At 43.1% G+C, this 27,707-nt stretch overlaps 1 protein-coding gene across 1 annotated transcript; it reads right to left on the bottom strand.

Annotated features, from left to right (window-relative positions):
* Positions 1-27,707, bottom strand: LOC141098187 (potassium channel subfamily K member 1-like). Its single transcript, XM_073585773.1, has 3 exons — positions 27,276-27,707; positions 14,956-15,351; positions 1-725 (listed from the first exon to the last, which is right to left on the bottom strand). The coding sequence occupies exons 1-3, from the start codon at positions 27,628-27,630 to the stop codon at positions 466-468; spliced, it is 1,011 nt and encodes a 336-aa protein (XP_073441874.1). The 5' UTR covers positions 27,631-27,707; the 3' UTR covers positions 1-465.

The raw sequence follows: 27,707 nt of genomic DNA, 5'->3' as shown, positions 1-27,707 counted from the left end.
TGGAGTGTAGAATCTTTATTTTAAACGTTTGCATTATTTTTCGGGTTTTTTTTGGTTAGACGAATTACTAGAGAACAGATAACTTTCCTTTGCCATCACATGCCTGTCTTACTTCCCTCATCCTTCAAATTCTTATCTCAAACTCCTATGAAGTGCATGTAATAAAAGAAATTAAAATGTCAAGGAGGTCAAAAGGTAACTAGAGAAGGATAAGTCAATGACATAATACCTCTTCTCATACAGTGACTTATAGGTACTTAAAAAGTGTACAACTTACCCAAGATGATCTTTATTAACCATTAATTATATCATTTATATTTTATGGTATTTTACATGTTATAATAATCTTTATATCAGTCTCCTTCACCAACCTACAAAGCCAAGGTGGTGCATACAATTAAACACAACTTTTCCAGTAGTATATATTCTTCATAGAAAAGCAAAGTTGTGGAAATATAAAAGCCATTAGCTAATACATGGATTGATAGTCCCAAATGACCTCTCTGTGGGAGACGTGGAGTGTAGAAGTCTTCTTCTCGTTGTTTCATCATGCTTAGATGCACAAGGAAGCCCGGCGTCACATGGTGGATCTTGTTCCATCTCCTCAGCCCTCTGGTTTTCGTCACACCCAAATAAGAACAGATTGAAAAACTGGTTGCATTTGAAAAGACTTTTTAATATTTCAACCACAAGGAACACAGCCATCAGCCCAACTACTAAATAACCTGAAACGAAATGCAAAAGAAAAAAAAAGTTTCAAAATGTCCAAAAATAAATGTCAGGTAATTAGATGACTTCTGCTATTGAGCAATTGTTATGGCCGCTGGCCACAAGCAAGCTAAGCATTCTCCAGCCACAAACATTTATATAGATTTGCCTTGAAGCACTTTGCTAATGATGGCACAAACCTATATTTTAGTGTAACAATTACAGTGTCTAAATTGAAACAATTTGTTTTCCTGAACCTTCACGTTGTGATATGGGGGGGGGGGGGGGGGTTACTTAAATTTGTACAATGATGTATCATCTTTCTACTGGAATGCCAAATATTGTATAGCCATAAATATACTATGGATACAAAAAGTCTACACACCCTTGTTGAAATGCCGCCAGTCATGTAAAAAAATAAATATCATACCAGGAAGAATCATTTCAGAACGTTATCCATCTTTAATGCCACCCATAATCTGTACAAATCCACTAAGAAACAAACTGAAGTCATATTGAGTGGAAAACAACAATTGCAAAACTAAAATACTGTTGTTGCATAAGTGGCTAATTTCGAATAAAACCAATTTCCCAATCATTTAACCTCTTAACCCCTGGAAGTATTTTCATTTTCACTCCCCTTCTTCCCAGAGCCATAACTTTAATTTTTCCATCAATATGGCCACGTGAGGGCTTATTTTTTGCGGGACAAGTTGTACTTTTGAACAATACCATTGATTTTACCATGTCGTGTACTAAAAAACAGGAAAAAATTCCAAATGCGGTGAAATTGCAACAAAAGTGCAATCACACACTTGTTTTTTGTTTTGGCTTTTTTGCTAGGTTCACCAAATGCTAAAACTGACCTGCCATTATGATTCTCCAGGCCATTACAAGTTCATAGACACCAAACATGTCTAGGTTCTTTTTAATCTTAAGCAGTGAAAAATAATTCCAAACTTTGCTAAAAAATAATAAATTGCGCAATTTTCCGAGACTGTAGCGTCTCCATTTCTCATGATCACGGGTTGGGTGAAGGCTTATTTTTTGTGCTCCGAGCTGATGTTTTTAATCATACCATTTTGGTGCAGATGCGATTTTTTGATCGTCAGTTATTGCATTTTAATGCAATGTCGCGGCGACCAAAAAAACGTAATTCTGGCTATTTAGCGATCAGGTTAATTCTTTTTTGTTGACAGATTGGGCAATTCTGAACGTGGCAATACCAAATATGTGTATGTGATTTTTTTATTATTATTTTATTTTGAATGGGGTGAAAGGAGGGCGATTTGAACTTTTTACTTTTTTATATTTTAAAACCATTTTTTTTTTTTTTACTTTTGGCATGCTTTAATAGTCTCCATGGGAGGCTAGAAGCTGCCATAGCCCGATCAGCTCTGCTACATACAGGGGATGATCAGATCGCCTCTATGTAGTAGAACTACTCACTTGGTATGAGTGCTGACCACTGGGCGGCGCTCACAGCAAGCCAGCAGTGACAACCATAGAGGTCTCCAGGAGGCCTCAGGTTGCCATGCCAACCCAACAGTAACCTGCGATCACGTGACGGAGATCACCGGTGGGAGGATTTCCAGTGCGATTACTGGAAGCGCATGTTAAATGCTGCTGTCAGCGGTATTTAATGGGTTAATAGCAGCGGGTGGATTGCGATTCTACCCGTGGCTGTTCCGTGCACTTGTCAGCTGTTCAAAAGTGACACGTGCTGGGAAAGATGTGAGCTCTGGCGGCGAGCCCACATCAAAGGAAGGGAGTCCGACATCAGCGTAAATGTACGCTCAATGTCGGCAAGGGGTTAAACTCAAAGATATCAGTCAGGAGAAGGGTACAAAATAATTCCCGAATCATTAGGTATACCATATAACCCTGTGAAGACGTCATCAGGAAGTGGCTTAAATTTGGCACAACAGTGACATTACTTAGAACTGGACATGCCTCAAAAAAGTGATGTAAAGACAAGAATAAAATTGGTCCTGGAGACTGCCAATAGGCGTACAGCAACACTAAAGGAGCTGCAGGAATGTCTGCCAGTTCCTGGGTTTGTACTGCATCTGACAACACTCATCCTGTATTCTTCATATATTTGACTGGGGCAGGGGGGTAAGGTGGAAGCCTTTTCGTACCAAGAAAATCATCCGAGCCTAGCTATGTTTTGCCAAAACACCATAAGTTAGACCATCATCTATTGAAGTTTGTACTCGTTGTAAATGGACAGACCAGCAATGCCCTTCAAATAACCTGTTGCTTTTACTGCGTGATTCCCAATGTGCCCTGTGTAGTGCTACTAGAAGATTAAAAGAAAAACCTTACCAAAGATTACAACTAAACTCTGTAGGACATTACTGAAACCCAGAACAGAAAATTCACTGATCCAAACTTGGATCACTCCGTTTGGTTCAGTATAACTATGGGAGACCACATTCTAAGCCTGGAATACAGATGTAAGATGTGTCTATTTCACATCTGTCTGACACTGACTTGCTTGTCAGCAAGATGCCAATTTAATCTACCAACAGTGACAATGATTGATCCCTGGTCCTAACTCTTGGGCCAGCAGCATTGCCACCCTCTGAGCTCGCTAAGGAGAGTGAAGACAACATTGTGGCCAGTTAGGAGTTCTCTTAAAGAGTCAATGGCAAAATAAAGTAAAAAGAACATGCAGGAAGCAGCGGCGTACGCCACTTTATTCATAAGATTTGTTATCTAAATGCAACATTTATTTCCCACTGCCAGGAATCTGACTCATCAGCTGTTGTGTTGACTACAAATGGGTGATGTTCATTTCAATTATTATAGGTATTCTCATGTCAGTTCTCTGTTCTGGTGTCATAATAAACAGGAGAAGTGGGGGTGGTCTACAATTATAGATTTTATTACATCGGAATAGTAAGTTTATATTCACGAATGATGCACGAATAGTGGAGGTTTCTCAGGTTTTGTAACATTGTAGGGGATATTTTATGGCGATCAGAGTTAAAGGGAACCTGACAGCTGTTGTTTATTCCCCAAACCACAGGCAACCTGCATCAGTGTCCATCTCCATCATTTCAGCCAGGTATATGCACTCATTCAGGATTTGCAGCAGAAAATTCTGCTGCAAATCCTGATGTATTGACAGGAAAAACACTAAAATAAGCACATTTTTACCATGGATTTTCCCAACACATTAGTATGGATGTAATCTGCAGCAAAAAAAAAAAAAGCACTGTGTGTATGAGACTTCAGGAATCTCATTCACTTTGCAGGCACTAGGAAATCCTTCAGGTTTTGTGACTAAACGTCACAGAAAAAAGATGCATGGGATCTGACAAAATATCGAATCGCACTTGGATCGATTTTATTCTATGGGGCAATGGGGCGGCACATATGTCCAAGGTGGTTCAAGGAGAAAAAAATAAAAAAAAAAAAAAATCGCAGCATGCTAGAGTTTGATCCGATATTCGGATCGCACTCGGCCATTCAAGTCACAAAATGAAGATGGAGAGAATTGGAGCACAATATGATCAATCGCAGATCAGAGTGTTCTAATCGGCCCAATTCTCTTGGATGAGAAAATCTACGGCTATCTGCCCCTAGACTAAGGGTAACACCTTCAGAGAGCTTGTGTAATCTGAATACAGACATGAAGTCTACTGAAATAATATCTATGCAATATAGATACTCATCTACCCTTCTCATCAGGTATAACATTACTTTAAGAAATCTATAAAATAGAAGCCTTTATGAAAGTTGCTGCCATAATCCAGGCAAAAGCAACAGCTGTATACTCCATTTAATTGAAAAAAAAAAAATTTAAATGCACGAACCAAAACTTTAAAATTTAAATTAGTATATAGAACACGGTGCATTAGCCAGCAGGAAATACTAATTGGTTACAAAGAAATACATTAATAAGGAGCAGAGGAACACGCCAGCTTACATTTAAGCTGATAGACTGCAATAAAGTTACATCAATGAGGTCATGGTGCAAGTTTTACTGTATAAAGTATAAGAAATTGGGATCTACCGTTTGAGATTTCTATTCACAGAAAGCTTTGAAAGCAGCAGCATGTATAGTATGAAAATTGACCAAATGTTCTTTATTTAAAGGGGTTGTCGTGGTTTATGACATTGATGACCTATCCTTAGGAGAAGCCATCAATAATAGATCAATGGGGGTCTGACCTCTCCACAGATCAGCTTTTATTGGCTCCAGCAGCAACTGGATGTAGATACAGTGGCATGTAAAAGTTCTGCATCCCGTGTCAAAATGTCTGTTATTGTGAACAGTTAAGCAAGTTGAAGTTGAAATGATTTCTAAAGGGCTTAAAGTTAAGGATGACATTTCCTTTACATTTTAGGCAAAAAAAGTCATTTTTTTACATTTTAAAAATTACAAAAAGGAAAATGGGCAAATGCAAAAGTTTGGGCACCCTTGGAGATGTGCATGCTCAGATACCTTTGACCAAGGTTTCATACCTTAGTCTGTTAGGGTTACGGCTTGTTCACCATCATCTTTAGGAAAGGCCAGGTGATACAATTTCCCAGCTTCATAAAAGCCCAGCCTCCTCTAACCTTGTGCTAAAAATCAGCAGCCATGGGTTCTTCTAACAACTTCCCAGAACTATGAAAATGGTGGAGGCCCATAGAGCAGGAAAGCTAACGCATTTTCAAGTTGCCTTTTCCTCAGTTTGAAATGCAATTAAGAAATGGCAGCTAACAGGAATAGTGGAGGTTAAGATAAGGTCTGGAAGACCAAGCAAAATTATCAGTGTGAGCTGCTCATAAATTGCTAGAGAGGCAAATCAGAACTCCTCGTTTGACTGCAAAAAAACCTTCAGAAAGATTTAGCAGACTCTGGAGTTGTGGTACATTGTTCTACTGTTCAGAGACACCTGTATAAAATATGGCCAACATGGAAGAGTCATCAGAAGAAACCCTCTCCTGCATCGCCACAATAATATTCAGTGTCAGAAGTACGCAAAAGACCATTTAAACAAAGCCTGATGTCACAATGATCAAAAGGTATGTGTGGAGAAAAAACGGGCACAGAATTTCAGGAAAAAAAAAAAATCTCACCAACCATTAAGAATGCAGGTGACTCAATCAGGATTTGGGGTTGTGTTGCAGCCAATGGCACGGGGAGCATTTCACAGGAAGAGGGCAGAATGGATTCAATTAAATTTCAACAAGTTCTTGATGCAAACATATCACCACTTCTGAAAAAGCTGAAGTTGAAAAAAGTATGGCTTATACAAATGGATAATGATCCTAAACACACCTCAAAATCCACAATAGACTACCTCAAAAGGCGCAAGCTGAAGGTTTTTCTATGGCCCTCACAGTCCCCTGATCTGAAAATTATATCTCAAAATAGCAGAGGATGCAAGACGACCCAGGAATCTCACAGAACTGGAAGAATTTTCCAAGGAAGAATGGATGAAAATTCCTCAAACAAGAACTGAGACTCTTGTCTGGCTACAAAAAGCATTTACCAGCTGTGATACATTCAAAAGGGGGTGCTACTAAGTACTAACTATGCAGGGTGCCCAAGCTTTTGCATCAGCCCATTTTCCTTTTTGTAATTTTTTAAATGTAAAATTTAAAATACCGTATATACTCGAGTATAAGCAGAGATTTTCAGCCCTTTTTTGGGGGCTGAAAGTCCCCCTCTCAGCTTATACGCGAGTCATATACCAGGGGGGTGGGGGGGCAGGGGTATCAGATCATACTTATCTGCAGCCCCCCCCACTGCTTCTCCCATGGTCTCCCTTCCTTCAGTGGTCACGTGGTACTGCTCATTAAAGCTATGAATATTTGCATATTCATGGCTATAATGAGCAGTACCACGTGACCGCTGAAGGAAGGAAGGGAGACCATGGAGAAGTGTGGCTGCAGAGATTGCGCCAGGAGGGGGTAAGTATATGAGATATTCATCTGTCCCGGGTCCATCGCTGCTCGCCGCTGTCTGACAGGTCCTCTGTCAGTGACGTTCAGCAGAGGGCGCGCACTGACTACGTCACCGTGCCCTCTGCTGTCTGAACGTCACTGCAGAGACCCGGCAGACAGCGGCGAGCAGCAAAGGACCTGGGACAGGTGAATATCACAGGTGCCGGGTCCTGAGCCAGCAGTGATACCGGCACCTGGCCCCCAGGGACAAGAGGCGAGTATGTTTTTTTTTTGGTTTTTTTTATTTGCAGCGGCAGCATATGGGGCATAATCTATGGAGCATCTTATGGAGCATAATCTATGTATGGAGCATCTTATGGGGGCATAATATATGGAGCATTTTATGGGGCCATAGCCTTTATGGTGCAGCATATGGGGCATATTATTCTATGGAGCATCTTATGGGGCCATTACTAACCTTTGTGCAGCATTACATAGGGTGTATTTTGTATGGAGCATCTTATGGGGCCATCATGAACTGTATGGAGCATTATATGGGGCTCCTGATTCAATATCGATATTTAAAAACATTTAACCTAAAGATGTCTCAATTAATTTTACTTTTATTGGTATCTATTTTTATTTTTGAAATTTACCAGTAGCTGCTGCATTTTCCACCCTAGGCTTATAAGCGAGTCAATAAGTTTTCCCAGTTTTTTGTGGCAAAATTAGAGGGGTGGCTTATACACGGGTTTGCTTATACATGAGTATATACGGTATGTATATATGTATATAAGTTTTCCTAAATCACAAAGGAAAGTGTGTCATCTTTAATCTTAGTCCTTTTTGAGATCATTTCATCTTCAACTTGCATAACTGTTCACAATAACAGTAATTTTGTCAAGGGGTGCCCAAACTTTTACATGCCACTGTATTGCATGGAGCTGCACCACACAGCGCAGTTCAGTGTATAGCAGCTGCTTGCTGGTACTGCAGATCAGCCCCTATTTTGTTAAATAGAATTAGTCAGGTCTTTCAGCTGCATACTGTAAAAAAGTTTAGAGAATTTCAAGAAAGGGTTTACTTTTTCCAGTAACTTATTTAAATAGCAAATGTTAAAGTTGCAATCACTAAAATTATTAGTGATTGAATATATAAATGAAAGGGATTCGGAAAGCCCAATAAAGATCATTGGTTCACCCTCTGTAACCCACAGCACAGGCCGATCTAGTGGAAGTGATAACACTGTTCTTTGATAACCTTACTGCTTAATTACAGAAGTCAGGTGACTGAAAAGGGAAATGTGATTTGCCCAGAATGGACCATAGCATCTAAGGGGGTTAAACGGCCAGGATGAGTGTTCTCTCAGATCCTGGCTATACAGTAGGAGCACAATGTCTGCTGTGTAATACAACTGGCACCTACAAGTAATGGTGTGGGAACACCTCCTGTGTCGTGGCTGCACCGTAATAACATGATGGATCACAGGAACTATATAGTTTATGTATTATTAGGTTAGGAAGAGGAAAAGGTTAAAACCCAATCCATGTTTCCATCATAGTCCTGGCCAAACACCAATCGTGTAGCTGAATTTCAGGCTCTTTTTTTTTTTTTTTTTTTTACTTTTTACAGCTAGCATTTAACATTCCACCATGGGGACAGAACAGTTGTAAATATGATCGTTCCATCCCTATAAAGCACTCATGTTGTGGGCAGGGAATCTCCTGTCTGTATGGAGTGAAATGCTGAAGTCAACGAAGATTTATTGGTCCACATTAAAGTTACAATCATCTTGTTCTCTCGTCGGCTGATCGGCAGCATGTTTACACATTGTGAATGAACATGGTTAGGAGTAGTCTTTTGCTGATTATTAGCCCGTGTACATGGGCTTTTAACGGGTTGCTTTCAGGTTTCTTCTTCAGCTACGCACCACTCACTGTCTTCAACATTCCAGTTTGCTTGAGCCAGTGTTCTTCTAAAGATTGACCATTCGGACCGGCGACGTTGTTGCGCTGCTGGCCCAAACTGTGCACTCTCTAATGCAGCAAGCAATATTGGGGGACACTAACGGTAACAGGATCATATCCTCCTGTAATCAGCCTACTTTTAGATCAGTACTCTATTGAAAAAAGATTGTAAGCATTGCGCATAGTCAGCCACTCTGCTAGACTGCAGTGGAGGTCGGTAACCTAGACAATGAGCAAGAACATTAAAAATCCCTGCGTTTGAGAACGGAGAGGATTTTGACTAAGATTAAAATGTTGCCTGGCTTAAGATCACACAACAACTTTCATGGACTCCTACGAATTCTGTAATTCCATAACTTATCAGACGACACTGACGAGGCGCTCTACATCTCATTTTCTAATAGACGTATCTTGCGGGATTACTTTGAAAATAATGCATTCGTATGTACAGCTACTCTTGTAGGGTGACCTTTTATACAGTACATAAAGGTGCATTTTAGCAGTAATTGCAGAGTACTCACCATTCCCTTGTACTGCCCAAGCAATCCCCATTGTGCCCCTTCCCGCTAGAGAGCTTGCATAGGAAATAATATGTGTAATACCAGCTGGGTTTCTAGAACAAGTAAAAGAAATGTAGCGGTACACAGAGTACCCATACATAAAATGATTGCTATACCAATCGGGATGCAGAATTGTGAGGACTATAATCATTTTCTGACTTTGGAGTAAAGAGCTGAATATTGATGGCACCTCAGGAGCCCCATTACCTCCATTACCAGCTCCTATCTATAAAAACTAGGAAGGTACAGGGAACGTTGCCTTTTAGCTCAAGAGACCTCTGCTAAAAGTGGAAAATCTGAAGTTTCTACAGCACTAGCTGAGAAATACATCAATGTCAAGTCCATCTTCCGGCGTCAAAACATGTCACTCAATTTTAGAACATTTCCTTGTTTTTGACAGATATAGCCTTATACCAAAACTGAAATGAACTTTCCTCATTTCACTAAAGACATTTTTTTTCATTATTAAATTGAATTTAACAGCAAGTACAAAAGCAGAACTAAGTAGGTGATCAATAGCGATGAGCGAACGTGCTGGGATAAGGTGTTATCTAAGCATGGTCAGGTGGCAGGTGCTAACAGTCTTCAGGGCCGGTTTTAGGCAAAGTGGGTCCCTAGGCAAAGTTTAAAATGGGGCCCCAAATGCTAACATATTGCACATCACACAGAAGCATTTCAATTGTATTTACATGCGCTGAGTTCAGGCCACTAAATGAGTGTGATCGACAATATTGAAGTCATTCAACACTTCCCGGCCTCTTTCCACCGTCTGAGAAAGAATGATGGGGACAGAACAATCACTAATGGATAAATCTGTCCCCATACAGTATCATGTTATCCACAGCACATCTACAGTTTACACCCCATAGCTCTCCATATAATATAATCTGCCCCATAGTCCTGAATAGAATACACTACTCAGTCCACCATATCGTATAATACACCGCCAGTCATCCATGTAGTAAAATTCACTTCCCATAGTATAATGCACCCCATAGTTCTTCATACAGTATAATGTAGTCCCCATAGTCATCGATACAGTATAATGCAGCCCCGCCATACAATATAATGTAACTCCCCCATAGAAAATAATGCAGCCCACCTCTTATAGTATAATGCAGCCACCCCACAGAATATAATGTAACCCCCATAGAATATAATGCAGCCTCTTATATAGTATAAAGTAGCTCCTCCATAGAATACAATGTAGCCCCTCATAGTATAATGAAACCCCCACACAATATAATCTAGCCCCCATAGATATAATGCAGCCCCCCATAGAATACAGCATAGCCTCCTCATATGATGCAATCACCCCATAGAGTAAATATAATACAGCCCCCCATAGAATATAATGAACCCCCAAATAGAATATAGTACAGACCACCTCCCCATAGAATATAATGTAGCCCCCCCATGTTATATAACACAGCCTCCCCATAGAATATAGTGTATAATGTACCCCCCATGGTATACAGCACAGCCCCACACACATGGTATACAGCACAACCCGCATCTCAACCCCCCCCCAGAATGGCCCCACAGTCCAGTACTCACTGTTACATATAAAAAAAAAACAAAAAACAAAAAACTCCTTACCTCTCCTTGTGCGCTGCTCCCGACTCCTGTCTCAGCCTGCACTGCCTGGCACACAGTTAGTGCGCAATGATGTCACCGCAGTGTCAGAGGCAGAGCGGGGAATGATGGGAGAGGGACCATCAGCTGACGCTCTCTCCTCCATCATTGTTTTGAACTGTGCCAGCGTCTCTGACGCCAGTATAGTGCAATGAGGCGGCAGGGAGTAGTCGGTGCTGGCGGCAGGCGGGCCCCCTGCCTCACGGGCCCCATAGCGGCTGTGTGATGCGCCACTAGCTGGGGGCCCCTGGGGGAACGGGGACCCTAGGCAGCTGCCTGGGCTGTCTGCCCCTAACGCCGGCCCTGGTAAGGCTATCTCCACTCTAGTAACACCTGATGAACTCTCACTCATCCCGACTATAGGGGGTAAACAAGTGGGTTTCTGCAGCTGGAAACCAGTGTGAGATGACTTGGCACGGTGACTGAGGAGGAAGAAGCAGATGTGGTTGATGGGATGGCTGGTGGTTGGCGAGGCCCACTAGGCCACATTTTAGCACAGTGAGATTCCCAGACAAAGCCATGTTGTTCACGCATGTGCAAGTTCATGCATGTAGTAGTCAAATTACTGCATTTTTTGCCTACGTTGAGTCTTTTTTTCCAAATTTCACAGACGTCAATTGGGTCATCCTTTGCAGTCTCAAAAAAGACTCAGGCTAGGCAACCCTTTCCGCCCCTGCGAACTGCAGACACGTGACCAATGCTAACCAAAGCCACAGTTATGGCTGAGGATGCAGTGCTTGTTGTTGTTGAGGATGCAATGATCTGTGCAGGAAACCGCAACGCAACCTCCTCTGTTATGAATGAGTCACCATAGGAGGCAAAATCAGAAATACAAGCTAAGTCCAGAAAACCAGAGAAGTTGGCAACTATCAGATTGCAGACCCCTGAACCTATCAACACAACTAGCAGTAGCCGTGGGGGGTTCCTACGATGCCCTAGACCCCTCGATCACAGCCGGAGAATTACATAGGCCTAAAGACAGAAAAGGGGAAATCTAAACTGCCCCAGAGCAGACCCCAAAGCAATAGGCAGCCCCCAACATATAATGACGGTGAAGCAAGATGAAAATACTAACACAGACAGAAAGATAGACTGAGCAAAGACGGGGCCCAAAACTACCTAGATATGAAAGGACAGGAAGGCTGCTGTCTGCAATCTGCCAAAACCCTATCAAAGACATAAGCCAACAAGCTGATATGAAAAAGGCCCTGAAGCAGCTAGGCTTCAAAAACTAAATCAGCACTCAGGTATTTTCAGAAGACAGAGCTAAATGAATTCAGCACACCCCAGCAGGGAATGGCAGAAATCCAGAAAAACAAAGCAAAACAAAGTCAAAGCACCAAAGCAAAAGGCCGAGCAGCAAACTTAGCTTTAGAGGAGCAGGAATTCAGACTGGTCTCCAAGGATCCCACAGAGAAATCACCCGCAGGGCAGAAGGGCGTCGGCAGCCTTATATCCAGTCAGTAACTCCACTCAGCCAGTGATCATCATCAGCCTCAGATGTTTGATAATCAGGCTCACTACCTTTCTTCACCAGAAGAGGGAGCCCCTCGGGCCTCAGTAATGAAGGGGAAAATGAACTCACAACACTCCTCGTCTTCACCTAACCCACGTACACGTCGAACATCAAGTTTCCCACTAATGTATGTACCCTTCCCCTCTTGTGACCTGCTGTTTCTCAACCATGCGCCCACACCTGTCAGTCACTAAAAGAACAATCACTATTCATTTTCTTAGTATGCCTGAACAACATTGTTATACTTAAGATTTTTAAGAGGAAATGTGGCCTTCTGATTTCTCACTATAACACAGTTTTGTCACAATTTATTTGAATTAGCAAATGGGGCCCTCCAGAGACTGCAACACAGTTTTATCACAATCTAGTTAGATGCTGGAAGATCGCTTTCACAAAAGACAGGATCCTATCTAGCTAACTGACAAGTTCACTTGCAGCACTATCAGCAGTGGCTTCTCTGCACTGTGACACAAAAAAAGGCGCCAGCAAAACAAGATGTCTGCTTTTTATATAGCCAAGGACATGTGACTTCAGCAGCAAGTCACAGAAGACCTTGTGTCTTGACATTGTGGATGGTTTTTGTGCTCCAATTGGCTGCCAGAACATACATACATTAAGTTAAAGTGGACACCAGCAGAGACACCAGTGTACTACTCACCACCGCGGGCCCCATCCTGCACGTTTGGGGTTTGCTGCTGTCCAGAGTTTGTGCACTGTACGCAGGTCCCGGGTATTGTCCTTAGGGCACGCGCACACTCTTACTTAAAGGGGCCGTGCACATTCCTCTAACATGTCCACAGCCAATAGCTGGAGGATAGTTACTATTTAAAGCACCTCCTCCAATATGGAAGTGCCTATGCAATGTTTTGAGTTTTTCCCTTACACTATTGTGAGTGCTCAGGTTCCATTGCTTGTATTTCATCCAGTTGCACCCGCCAGTGCGCACCTCAATGGCAGCCGGTCCAGTTGCAGCCACCAGTGCTCACCTCAACGTCAGCCAGTCCTGTCATCTTACTTTGCCTGCCTGCATCTGTTGGACATTCAGCTACCATCTACCCAAGGTCAGTCCTGGAGTAGCATCTGGACCACGTCCCTGGTCTCTCCTGGGATCTGGATATTGTTAGCTGCTTCATATCCGTGGTCAGATTGGGTGAGGCTCCTAGTCACACCCCTCCAGGTCTTCCTTGAGCTTTGGCACAGTGATTCCACCACCCAGCCCATTACAAATGCTACAATTTACCAAACTGTGACCGAATTTTTACAGACTTTGAGAAAAAATGCTTGGGAAACCGAAAACGAACATGTGAAATTTGAGATTGGTGAACGTTTTCCGAACAAGTTCGCTCATCTCTAGTCTCTAGGCATTTTAAGGCCCTGTACACATTGGACTAATGTCAGCCAAACTTTCCAATATCTGTCACTTGGCTAAGATACTAATTAGTGATGAGTGAACAGGTAATCCATGCATGTGTTGCAGCTGTTAAACAGCCATGAGACATGCAGGCGCAGGGACTCAAGCACACCAAAGATACTCAGTTAGCACCCGAGCATGCTCAGATTACACCTTATCCGAGCACGTTTGCTCATCACTAATATTAATGTATATAATGGGGACATCCCAACTCTTCTCAGATGTCGGGGCGGGAATGATTAGATAGCTTGAATTCAAATGTCAGATCCTTTTTTTCTCTAAGTAGATGAACTGCTACCAGACGAGTCTGACAGCAACTTTACTCCACTCTTCCCATAGGGGTCAGATTTGCTCAGTTGAGCTAAGTGTTAAAATGTATGGGGGAGGGGAGTTGAGAGAGATGGATTACTGTGAGACGAACAAGTTAAGATGCATGGGGGCATGCCTCTTATTAAATTACTAGATCGTGGCCCGATTCTAACGCATCAGGTATTCTAGAATATGTAAAGGGAATCTGTCACCCCATTTTTGCCCCATAAGCTGGGGTCACCGCCATCAGGGGCTTATCTACAGCATTCTCTAATGCTGTAGATAAGCCCCTGATGAAACCTGAAAAATAAGAAAAACACGTTAGATTATACTCACCGGGGGCGAGTGCGGTGGGTGTCGCGGTCCCGTCCGGCGCCTCCTCCTATCTTCATACGATGAGGTCCTCCTCCTTGCTTCTCCCTCGGCTCCTGCGCACGCGTACTTTAACTGCCCTGTTGAGGGCAGAGTAAAGTACTGCAGTGCACAGGCGCAGGGAAAGGTCAGAGGTCCGGCGCCTGTGCGCTGCAGTACTCTGCTCTGCACTCAACAGGGCCGATAAAGTATGCGTGTGCAGGAGCCGAGGGAGAAGCAAGGAGGATGACGTCATCGTATGAAGATGGGAGGCACCGGACGGGACAGCGATACCCATCGGACCGGACGCCGGGGTGAGTATAATCTAACTATTTTTTCCTTATATTTCAGGTTTCATCGGGGTGAGCAGGCAGCGGCGGGATCCGGCGCATGTAGTCAGGTGGCAGCAGGTCCTGGTGGTGATCCGGTGGCCAATTCGCGGCCGACCTGCGCCTGTCGCTGATTGGTCGCACCCGGCCGGGTGCGACCAATCAGCGACGCGGGACTTCCGTTGCAAACAGACAGAATTAGATGATTATATAGTAGATGTCCTAGCATGGGGTTCAGACAATCTTTTTAAGCATAAAATACTTATCTGTAGGATCTACTTACAGAGAACCAGAAGCTTGTATAGAGCTGACATACGTTGACCACTTTTCTCACCGGGAACATAATCTCCAAGGCCGACTGTACTCAAAGAAATGAAGCAAAAATACAGGGCATCTATGTAGCCCCAGTTTTCTTCGACACAATTAAAAACTATTGCAGGAATGAAAAAAGATAGGAGAAGGAGGAGGGAGATTAATACACCAGCATGGATCCACTCCAGCTTGTTCCTGGCAAAATTAAACCGCAGGAGAAGAACATGGATGGGCTTGTCACGAAGAAGGAACAGAAGGTTCTGGGCACCAATAGACAGTAGGGATAAAGTGAATGGGATTCCAATGATTGAATAGAACAGGCAAAATATCTTTCCACTCTGTGAGATGGGTACAGGATTTCCGTAACCTGCAGAAAATAAAAAGACTTTACATTATTTCTTGAAAAACTACCAATATTTACCAAAAAAAAAAAAAAAAAAAAAAGACAAACTTCCTTCTTCCAAATATTTTCATTTTAGTCCCATGATGTAAAGTTATCTGGGCAAGGTGGGTGGAGGGGCAACACAAAAGAATGTTGGTAGAAGCTACTGTATTATGATGGCTCAGAAATTACACACCGTACATAGGCCGGTGCAGGAAGAATTTATGCTTAAGGCTGCGGCCACACTATCAGTATTTAGTCAGTATTTCACATCAGTATTTGTAAGCCAAAACTCGGAGTGGGTCAAACATGCAGAACTGGTGCACTTGTTTCTATTATACCTTGTCCTCTGATTGTTCATCACTCGATTTTGGATTACAAGAGCTGAGAAAAAATACTGAACAAATACTATTAGTGTGGCCATAGCCTAATAGGTTCAGACACTTTGCAGTTACAGAATACAAATTTGATAACAAGATTTTGTACATATGGTCGGTGTCGGGGATGATTCGTCCTCCCACAGAGCAAGTCTTCAACACTGAAATAGTGATTATTGTGCAGAACAGAAGATACCGCTGCTGAAGAATCTTAATTATACTTGGAAGTAGGTACCCTCAATAACGCACAATTAGTAGATTCTACTCTGCTCTTCCTCCCAGACAGATTACACCTTGCTTGGCTTCTATGCCACCTCTTCAAAATGACTCTTCATGCTAGGACGAAGCTCTGCTCTTCAAACTATCTCAAGCTACTTCTTGCAAATGTGGTACTCGCAGGTACGCAGGATGCAGTGATGAGCCATAGACCGAACAAAGGTTAAACTAGACTTTTATATATGTAAAGAGGAAAGCCAACAACGTTTTTTCCACGCAGGGAATCGAGATACATATCCACAAGTAACAAAATGCTAAACAGTACGGTGAGGAGTTGTAACTTCATGGCCGCACTATGGCCGGCTACGGGTCCTTGGATTAACTATAAACGCAAACAAAATGTCACTTATCGGTCTCTGACGTCCTGCAAAGTTGTAGTTCGGGAGATGTCTGATCGGCATCTCAGCCGCCGGGTCCAGCTAAAGAGTTGTCGCGGCCTTCCGGCGTTTCCATACCCTGGTGCTGGAGGAATGATACAGGCCCCTGGCCAGTCCCCCTCCGCTGGGGTTGCCCTGTCAGGCAGTGAGGCAGAGGCAGCCTCAGGTCTGGGCGTACAGGCTGCAGTATGGAGCGTGACAGTGGCAGACATGGGTCTCACCACACAGGCCTCAGCCGCGGCATGCGGCGTGGCAGTGGCAGCCATGGGTCTCGCCGTACAGGCCGCAGCCGCGGTGTGGAGCGGGGCAGTGGCAGCCGCGGGTCTCGCCATACAGGCCGCAGCATGGAGCGGGGTAGTTGCTGCCACAGGTCTTGCTGTACAGGTCGCAGCCACGGTATGGAGTGGGGCAGGGGCGGCCACGAGTCTTGCTGTACAGGCTGTGAGTCTCACTCGGTCTCCTTGTGCTGCTCGGTACCATCCTCCCTCCCGGTCAGGTGAGCCTCCATCTCTCTGGTCTTGAAAACGCTGACTCACTCTTGCTCTGGGGCGCCACCTAAGCTCCTCCCTCCAGTCCCTCCGGCTGGTCCCCTCCGCTCGTTTTGTATTAGCCCCGCCCCCTTTGTCCACTCCCATGTTTTCTGATTGACTGTCAGTCCTGGCCTGCTATTCTTTCCCCCAGGAACGTATCTCCTGGGAACCTGGATGACAGCCCCCTTAGTTCCGGCCCGGACACATGGCGGGCCCTTTTACCGGGGCTCTCTACCCTACACAACGTGAAAAACGGCCTGGTCTTTTCAATCTAGGTCCAGTTCAGTTCTCATGGCGGATGTATTCATGTGGTTTAACAATACAATATGAACAAAGAGTGCATGGGCCAAATTCACAACAATAATTCATGGGTAGCATCCAAAAGGTGATTGAAGGTCTGTGGTTGGAAGCACATTCACCTGCTAGATAAAAAGCATTCTGTATATGGCTGATCAGTTCTCATGAACCACTGAATGCATAGCTTATTTGAACGCAACTATAACAACTTTTGCCTATAGGAAAAAAAAAATTGTACAAAGCAATCAATTGATTACACATAGTACTGTAGACAAAAAAAATGTTCGACTACTCGTTGAATAGAAGGGAGGGTCTTTTGGGAATTGGTCAGTGCCAATTCATAGTCCACCCCTCAACACACAGAATCCCGAATATTTTTTGTAGTCCTGAATGAAGGAAAAAAAAAAGTGGAGTCCTACAGTAAAGTTCAAAATGGACCCCAATTATGGTGCTGAGTTTCTGCTACCCTGCACTGACTATTGCTTTTCCCTCCTCCGTCGTGAGTCCACGTTTCCTGGGCGAAATTTCCATCCACTCTTTTGAGAAGAGTTTGGAACACGTTCTTGCCACCAAATAGCAATAGATATGGGATCAACCAGAGTCACCACTATCCGGGTGTCCAATACCAGCCATATGGGCTACAGATGGTACAAATCCAGCTCTTAACTGCTTTTCTTCCTGCTTATTTTACCATCTAGTTTGACCAATTTTAACCTTAAAGAATGGATTATTGTGTCATCTCTAGTTATATTGTGATACATTTTACCCACTACAATAGGTTGTGCCTACGTACTCCCCCTCCAATTCCTCATTACTGGTTAGTAGAGTTGAGCGATACCGTCCGATACTTCAAAGTATCGTATCGGATGGTATCGGCCGATCTTTAAAAAAAGTATCGGTATCGCCGATTCCGATACCGGAAGTCCCATTCAAGTCTATGGGACTTCCGGTATCGGAATAAGAAAAACCCTTTCCTGCCCTTGTACAGCCTCTCTGGGGTCTGTACGGGCCTTTCGGGGGGCTGTGCCGGCCTGCCAGGGGGTCTGTGCAGGCTCCGGTGGTCTGTGCCGGCCTGCCGGTGGTCTGTGCAGGCTCCGGGGGGCTGTGCCGGCCTGCCGGGGGGCTGTGCAGGCTCCGGGGGGCTGTGCCGGCCTGCCGGGGGGCTGTGCCGGCCTGCCGGGGGGCTGTGCCGGCCTGCCGGGGGGCTGTGCAGGCTCCGGGGGTCTGTGCAGGCATCGTCCGATGGGACTACAAGTCCCATCGGGCGATGCCTGCTACCATGACAGTGATTGACACATTAGCCAATGATGGGACAGTAGTAGTCCCATCATCCGGCTAATGTGTTAAATGTAAAAAAAAAAAAAAAAAAAATTACATACCACATACATACCACATACATACCACATACATACCACATACATACCACATACATACCACATACAGTACATATAACATAGAGTAACATACTTACCAATACTTGTCACATTGTTCCCCGAAGCCATTGTCTATTCCGGGATAAATATTAACATAACAAACCACAAAAATACTCACCCACGATCCGAAGCAGTCCACGAGTGTGTCCCACGACGATCTTGGGTAGAGAACTGCAGCATCAGATGATGCTGCCGTTCTCTACGGGCTGTAGGAATCCAATGACGGAAGGTAGGTATCCTTCCGCACTGTATTCCTCCGCCACTTAAAAAAAAAAAGTCCCTAGTCTCACTTTATGCCATTGCTGTGTGGGAAATTCCCACACAGCAATGGCATAAAGTGAGACTAGGGACTTTTTTTTTTTTAAGTGGCGGAGGAATACAGTGCGGAAGGATACCTACCTTCCGTCATTGGATTCCTACAGCCCGTAGAGAACGGCAGCATCATCTGATGCTGCAGTTCTCTACCCAAGATCGTCGTGGGACACACTCGTGGACTGCTTCGGATCGTGGGTGAGTATTTTTGTGGTTTGTTATGTTAATATTTATCCCGGAATAGACAATGGCTTCGGGGAACAATGTGACAAGTATTGGTAAGTATGTTACTCTATGTTATATGTACTGTATGTCTATGTATGTATTGTATGAATGTATTGTATGTATGTAGTATATATGTGGTATGTATGTAGCATGTAGTATGTATGTGGTATGTATGTAGCATGCATGTAGTATGTATGTAGCATGCATGTAGCATGCATGTAGTATGTATGTAGTATGTATGTAGTATGTATGTAGCATGTATGTAGCATGCAGTATGTATGTAGTATATATGTAGTATGTATGTAGTATATATGTAGTATGTATGTAGTATATATGTAGTATGTAGTATGTATGTAGCATGCATGTAGTATATATGTAGTATGTATGTAGCATGCATGTAGTATGTATGTAGCATGTAGTATATATGTAGCATGCAGCATGTATGTAGTATGTATGTAGTATATATGTAGTATGCATGTAGTATGTATGTAGTATGTATGTAGCATGCAGTATGTATGTAGCATGTATGTAGTATGTATGTAGTATATATGTAGTATGTATGTAGCATGCATGTAGTATGTATGTAGTATGTATGTAGCATGCAGTATGTAGCATGTATGTAGTATGTATGTAGTATGTATGTATGTAGTATGTATGTAGCATGCAGTATGTATGTAGCATGTATGTAGTATGTATGTAGTATATATGTAGTATGTATGTAGTATGTATGTAGTATGTATGTAGTATGTATGTAGCATGCAGTATGTATGTAGTATGTATGTAGTATATATGTAGCATGCATGTAGTATGTATGTAGCATGCATGTAGTATTTTTTTTTTTTTTTTTTTTTTTTTTAACATTTAACACATTAGCCGGATGATGGGACTACTACTGTCCCATCATTGGCTAATGTGTCAATCACTGTCATGGTAGCAGGCATCGCCCGATGGGACTTGTAGTCCCATCGGACGATGCTTGCACAGACCCCCGGACATCAGCACAGCCCCCCGGCAGGCCGGCACAGCCCCCCGGCAGGCCGGTACAGACCCCCACAGGGTGCACAGACCCCCACAGGGTGCACAGACCACCGGCAGGCCGGCACAGCCCCCCGGCAGGCCGGTACAGACCCCGGGCAGTCCACACAGCCCCCCGGCAGGCCGGCACAGCCCCCCGGCAGGCCGGCAGAGACCCCCGGAAGGCCCGAAATGACGGCGCATCATGATGCGCACACACCGCGCATCATGATGACGTCAGGCCGTCAATCAACTGAACTTCCGATTCCGATGCCGAATTCCGATATTGAAAAAATATCGGAAGTCGGTATCGGAATTCCGATACTTGCGGTATCGGAATGCTCAACACTACTGGTTAGTTATATTATTTGCCACTAATGGAGTGGAAATAATTGAGATGCCTGTCTCTTTGTAAAACAATTTTATAAATCCAGTACAAACAAACCTTTCTTTCTATCAGAGATAATGCAGGATAATTCATGGAGCGACCTTACACAGAAAGGACCGAGCTGTGAGGAGGTTGTCACTCACAGGAGCAACATGTATAATTCAGCATATGTACCTGCATGAAAATGGCTTCAATCAAGTCATTTCTGTCATGGCAGTCTGAATCAGAAGCCCCTAGAAATGCATTCTCCTTAGTGTCAATGCATCGTAATATGTGTCATTTCTTTTAAGTAGTTCAACCAGTAGCTGGTGGGTTACAATAATAGCAGCAGAGTAAGACTCAACGAAAAAATTCACCAGGTTTAATGTTGTCCTACAGGGTTGATCAACAGGAAAGCCAAAATGTACAAATTTTTAAGTAAAAAATTAGAACAGTGCTTTAATAAATTTGACATTTTACAGACACACTAAGGCCATGTTCCCAACAGTATTAATGTTTTCCCCCCACTGCATAGTTTTATTTGTTTGCAAAAAAATCTGCCACACACTGACCAATGCAAGTGAATGGGATGCTTCATCTTTATTCATGGTCTGTCTGAAACAAAAAAAAAATAAAATATATATACACACACACAGTTAGGTCCATATATATTTGGACAGAGACAACATTTTTCACATTTTGGTTCTAGACATTACCACAATGAATTTTAAACAAAACAATTTAGATGCAGTTGAAGTTCAGACTTTCAGCTTTCATTTGAGGGTATCCACATTAAAATTGGATGAAGGGTTTAGGAGTTTCAGCTCCTTAACATGTGCCACCCTGTTTTTAAAGGGACCAAAAGTAATTGGACAATTGACTCCAAGGCTATTTCATGAACAGATGTGGGCAATCCCTTCGTTATGTCATTCTCAATTAAGCAGATAAAAGGCCTGGAGTTGATTTGAGGTGTGGTGCTTGCATTTGGAAGGTTTTGCTGTGAAGGAAACACACGGTCAAAGGAGCTCTCCATGCAGGTGAAACAAGCCATCCTTAAGCTGCAAAAACAGAAAAAACCCATCCGAGAAATTGCTACAACATTAGGAGTGGCAAAATCTACAGTTTGGTACATCCTGAGAAAGAAAGCACTGGTGAACTCATCAATGCAAACAGACCTGGGCGCCCACGGAAGACAACAGTGGTGGATGATCACAGAATAATCTCCATGGTGAAGAGAAACCCCTTCACAACAGCCAACCAAGTGAACAACACTCTCCAGGAGGTAGGCGTATCAATAGCCAAATCTACCATAAAGAGAAGACTGCATGAAAGTAAATACAGAGGGTTCACTGCACGGTGCAAGCCACTCATAAGCATCAAGAATCAAAAGGCTAGACTGGACTTTACTAAAAAAGTCAGCACAGTTCTGGAAGAACATTCTTCGGACAGGTGAAACCAAGATCAACCTCTACCAGAATGATGGAAAGAGAAAAGTATGGCGAAGGCGTGGTACAGCTCATGATCCAAAGCATACCACATCATCTGTAAAACACGGCGGAGGTAGTGTGATGGCTTGGGCATGCATGGCTGCCAGTGGCACTGGGTCACTAGTGTTTATTGATGATGTGACACAGGACAGAAGCAGCCGAATGAATTCTGAGGTATTCAGAGCCATACTGTGTGCTCAGATCCAGCCAAATGCAGCCAAACTGATTGGTCGTCGTTTCGTACTACAGATGGACAATGACCCAAAACATAAAGCCAAAGCAACCCAGGAGTTTATTAAACCAAAGAAGTGGAATATTCTTGAATGGCCAAGTCAGTCACCTGATCTCAACCCAATTGAGCATGCATTTCACTTGTTAAAGACTAAACTTCAGACAGAAAGGCCCACAAACAAACAGCAACTGAAAACCACCGCAGTGAAGACCTGGCAGAGCATCAAAAAGGAGGAAACAGCGTCTGGTGATGTCCATGAGTTGAAGACATCAGGCAGTCATTGCCAACAAAGGGTTTTCAACCAAGTACTAGAAATGAACATTTTATTTACAATTATTTAATCTGTCCAATTACTTTTGGTCCCTTTAAAAACAGGGTGGCACATGTTAAGGAGCCGAAACTCCTAAACCCTTCATCCAATTTTAATGTTGATACCCTCAAATGAAAGCTGAAAGTCTGAACTTCAACTGCATCTGCATTGTTTTGTTTAATATTCATTGTGGTAATGTCTAGAACCAAATTTAGAAAAAAGTTGTCTGTCCAAATATATATGGACCTAACTGTAATATATATATCAAAAATAGGGCAGCACTACCAAAATTATACAATTGGTGCAGAACCTATTCAGCAGTGTCCAAACAACCAAACTAATAAATCAAGAAAAATAGGCAGCACTCCAAATTAAATGTGAAAAAAGTGGATACTTTACTGATCCTCAGGTGGCGACGTTTCGACGGTGACCCGTCTTTATCAAGTATATATTTATTAGAATACCGTTAGGCCTTTTATTTTTTCTTCCATTTTGATGCATAAGAAAGATGTTCTATGCATGGAAAAAAATCGACATGCAGAACACCATATGGGAGAAAAATTGTCTCTTATTTGCTTGTCTGAACTCTGCCTTAGCCATACCTGCTTTTCTAGACACCTTACAAAATTGTCTAAAACCGTTAAAGTGGTCCTCCACCCTCACACTGAGTAGTGCCTATGCTTTTGCTATCTGGTGCCCTCCATTTGCCTCTCGCTGCCTCCTCTACTGAGACTGGAATTCCAGTCTTCCTACATCCAAGATGTCAGCTGCATTAGCATGAGGAGCACAGTGGCAAGTCTGAACCACACCTCCACAGCACAGGAAAGGCAAGGTTCAACCTTACCATTGCAGCTGCCATCTTGGATGTAGGAGTACCAGAATGCCTGTCTCAGTAGAGGAGGTACCGAGAGGCAAATGGAGGGCATGGGATAGGGTGACTATATGTAAAGTGCCCAGGCGAGGTAGTCGAGGACGAATTGCTGCTCCCACTCGCTCTGGCACTCTACAGACAATACGTGTCCCCGTCCTGGTGTGCTGCTGTGTGTGGGGTGCATCACATTTACTTCTGCCCTGCAGGCCTCCGTTGGCTTCAGGTTTCCCTATTCTGGAACCTTGGCACCAATCAATCCAGGGGACACAGGTTTTGTAAAAGCAATCAAACTTTTACGGTACAATTAGCAGTCTTTACAAACAGGCATATTGGATAAGGCTCAATGGCTTGTCGTTTTTTCCACAGGTACTAGACACAACTTCAGCCCTGGTTATCTGTATAGGAAGAGTATTTCTCTTGCTATCTTCACTAGCACTAGGAAATCTTCACCACCACTAGCAGTGCACCCGGATTGCAACACCTCCCGACTAAGAGTCCGAGTCCATCTTTCCCTTTAGTTTCATAGGCTGAGTGCGCCCAAAGCCCCGGATGTCCATTTCGAGATTACCCCAGGCCGGTAGATGAAATCACATGGAAGGGTATTTTTGGCAATCCACTGCCCCAAGTATTAGGTGCATGTTGTGCCTAACAGCCCAATGCATGATACTGCTATTGTCACTTCACACTACTGCCCTGCACTGAACTGTCACTTCCTAAACTTGGCACTAACTCAGTTTCCCCTCCCCAAACTGGGCCGGCCATTACAGTTAACCCTGCGTAGGATAGACTGCAGCCCCAGTGGTTATTACCCTTAACAACTTGCATGAATATAAAATACATTTAACCCCTTAGAGTGTCAGGCAGCAGACCATCAGCGCCACCACTCATACACATTCACAAGATACTTATGGTCAATTTTTAGTGCCAGGATGTATCATCACTTTAAATGGTTATTCCCAAGATCTCTCTTCAGAAGCACCCCACTGCCCAGCCTGCTTACATGGTAGAAGACCTGAGGAGGGCTCAGCACCTGGGTTTGGAGTGGTGAGCAGTGCTGTTCTAGGACAGTCCAGGGCCCGTTTTACAAAAGGCAATGTGGCTGAAGGGAGTGATCAGAATTATAAAGTAATGTGCATGCATCAAAATGCACATCTGGAAATCCCCACAAGCCTCAGTAGGAAAGAGCTGGTAGGAACTTCATGTCAGGCCACCACTCCTGGATTGCAGCGGTAGCCGGCCTCCTTGGCAACTAGCTGCAAATAATGAAGCGCAAAAAAATATTAAAAAATTCAGAAAAATGGGGGCCAATTAATGCACGACATTTTAACAAGTTGCAAATGTTAAAAAAAAAAATGTCTAACTCCTTGACCTATTGATGAAGATGGGAATAAACCTTTAAAAAATGTGGCACATTGTGCTCAAGAACACTGGCTCAAATTTGAAATTGACATTGACTTCTGATGCATTTTTTGTTACTTAGGCTATGTGCACAAGATGCGGATTCACCCGCGTATTTGTATCTGCGGATCCGCAGGTAAAACCGCAGGTAAAATGACATGCGGTTTGCCACCTGGACAATGGAGGAGATGGTAAACCGCAGTGGAATCCGCAGAAAGAAATGACATGTCAATTCTTTCTACGGATTCAAAACCGCAGCATGTGCACAGCAGAATGTAAATCCCATAGACTTACATTGTACTGCACACTGTCTGCAGAACTGCTGCGGATCCGCAGAGGCCAAATCCGCAGCGGATCTGCAGCAGAATCCACAGCGTGTGCACATAGCCTAAATCTGAAGGTCCATATTACACCCAGTTTTAAGTTTTAGTCCTTGCTGCACCATACTACTATGGAGTGGTTACTACTGAACTCTTTGCCTACACCCAGCTCCGCCAGTAACAAGATCACAAATTTCAAACATTTTGGGACTTCACTTATCAAAATTGTCTAAAAGTAAAAAACTCTTTGTTGCACATTGCATCCTTATGAGGTTCATTTCTGACCCAAATTTCGGATGTGTGAATCCAGTAGAAGGCCATGTTTCCACATACTATAAAAGCTTTAACTGTGGAAACAAAATGGATGTGACTTCATGAACATTCGATGGTTGTGCTCCCAAAGATGCTGTTGAACGGAGTGCTTTTTTGGTGCATTTATGCTCTGTAGGCTTCTATAGAGAGCTGGAAAAAAAAAAAAACACGTAAGAAAAACATACTTGCACCTACGTGCAAGATAAAAGCTTTTTCTGTAATAGTAGAAAAAAAAAAAAAAAAATCTGCTTCCAATCTGAACCAAAACACACATCAATTGAGGTAAACACAAAATAAGAAAATGCAGCAAACACACAAGAGAAGATTGTTATTGCATATTATTTTGCTGACAACTGCAAAGAGGCAGCAGAAAAACTGCAACATTTACGCTATGATGAGTGGACACAGTCTTAGGCAATGAGCACATAGTTGGAATCTGCCTTAAAAAAAGAAATGAACATAATGGCCAGCAATGTCAAGATACTGCATGAGAAAACTTGGTGGCTGTGCAGCCATCTAAAAGGTGCTGTGTGCACATAGCCTTAGACCCCTTTGTGGTTAGATCTCAGGCACACTGCAAAGCCCTGTGCACGGAGCTCAGACGGCAGTGCCTCAAGTCCACTCGTCACTGCTTAGCACAGAGGTGTATGGCCAACGCTTAGCGTCATTATGTAGAGATGAGTGGACCCGTGAAAGAAAGTTCAGGTACTGGTATCCGACCTTTAGTCCAAAGTTAGGTTCCAGCACCAGAACGGTACCCGAAGATCATTGAAAACAATGAACACCCAAACATTGGAACTATAAAAAAAAAATAAAATAATAATAATAATAATAATAATAATAATAATAATAACCTTCTGATCTACCCCCGGAACTCCGAACATTGCAACGGTCTTACAGGAGAAGATAGTGTTCAGCAAAAAGCACCGGACACTAATTGTCCGGTACAAACCCCGGACTTTTAAGTTCGGGATCGCTCATCTCTAGTCATATGGAATTCCACATGTACATAGATATCGCCGTATATACAATGGAGTATGCCATGAAACTGACAAACTCCTGGAGGAGAGGTCTCAGCAACCTCTGAGGCAGCCCTATTAAAAGTCCATAGTACCTGTGACATTCACAAATGTAAAATATTTAACAGATCTGATTAACGTTTCCATAACATCTGGAAAAAAGCAGATTTTACAGTAAAAACTTGGCATAAGGTTCGAGGGGAAAAGTAAACCACATCCTAAGGCTATGCTCTCGCACTATTTTTTCAGGCATTTTTTGGGGCAGATCCAGGCGAATGCCTGAAAATGCACCCAGAAAACATCCAAATGAATGAACATATTAAATTTCTATATAAAAACCAACTTGCTGTTCATACATTGTCTGTTGAGTGTCTATTAACCTCTTCAGGCTTCAAAAATCACCAATTGGTTTAACGAAGTGACCCGACCTCTGTTCCAGCATTTCACGCTAGGAAGCTGCTTCATACTTTTATTATAAAGTCAATGAGAATGCTCAAAACAAAACTAGTTGTCTTTTCAATGTTTTGAAAGCATTTTATTCATTACTTAGAAGACTTTAAAAAAGTCCACTAAAGAGGCTTAAAAAAAAAAATGTTTACAGAAAATGGCAACTAAAAATGTAGAGAAAAGCACTTCAGGATGAAACAACAGGTGTTTCCTGAAGCAGTTTCCTCCTGAAAAAAAACTTTTTTTTCCAGGTTGGCAAAAACTTTGTATTCACTTAACATCTGGGGCATGGTCTAGATACCTACCTATAGTGGCAAGAGTAGTACCACTGAAGAACAGTGAAGATACAAAACCCCACTTGACTCCAGATGAATTCCGCAGAACTGACACACCAAAACTCTTGACCAACAATAATTTCTGGAGGAAGTCATCTAGAACCTCCTCAGATAGACAAGGGTGATACTTCAGGAACTCATTCCATAGTTCTTCCTCCTTACTCCTCAGCTGTTCCTCATAGGGTTGTTCCAGGGTAGAGAAAACAAAGGCTCCGATGACCAAGTACAAAACATAACTAAGCAAGAGCATGAGAAAGAAGAGAGGTCGGTGGCTCACAATAATACTGCTTGTATGGAGCTGCTCAGAATGGACCTGGTTGATCATGTTGAGATGATGTTTAACGTCAACCTGAGCTATTCAGGAAGAACCTCGCTTGAGGTGGAACTCAAATCTGAGATTGC

The sequence above is a fragment of the Dendrobates tinctorius genome, unplaced genomic scaffold (genome assembly GCF_039654945.1).
Source record: "Dendrobates tinctorius isolate UK_male_01 unplaced genomic scaffold, ASM3965494v1 ptg000010l, whole genome shotgun sequence".
NCBI lineage: Eukaryota > Metazoa > Chordata > Amphibia > Anura > Dendrobatidae > Dendrobates > Dendrobates tinctorius.
This window is presented reverse-complemented; position numbering and strand designations above follow the sequence as displayed.

Coding starts and splice junctions, on each gene's coding strand:
- LOC141098187 (XM_073585773.1), bottom strand. CDS start 27,630: ATGATCAACCAGGTCCATTCTGAGCAGCTCCATACAAGCAGTATTATT. Junction 15,352..27,275: donor TACTACTCTTGCCACTATAG/GTAGGTATCTAG, acceptor TATTTTCTGCAG/GTTACGGAAATCCTGTACCC. Junction 726..14,955: donor ATACAAGCTTCTGGTTCTCT/GTAAGTAGATCC, acceptor ATTTCGTTTCAG/GTTATTTAGTAGTTGGGCTG.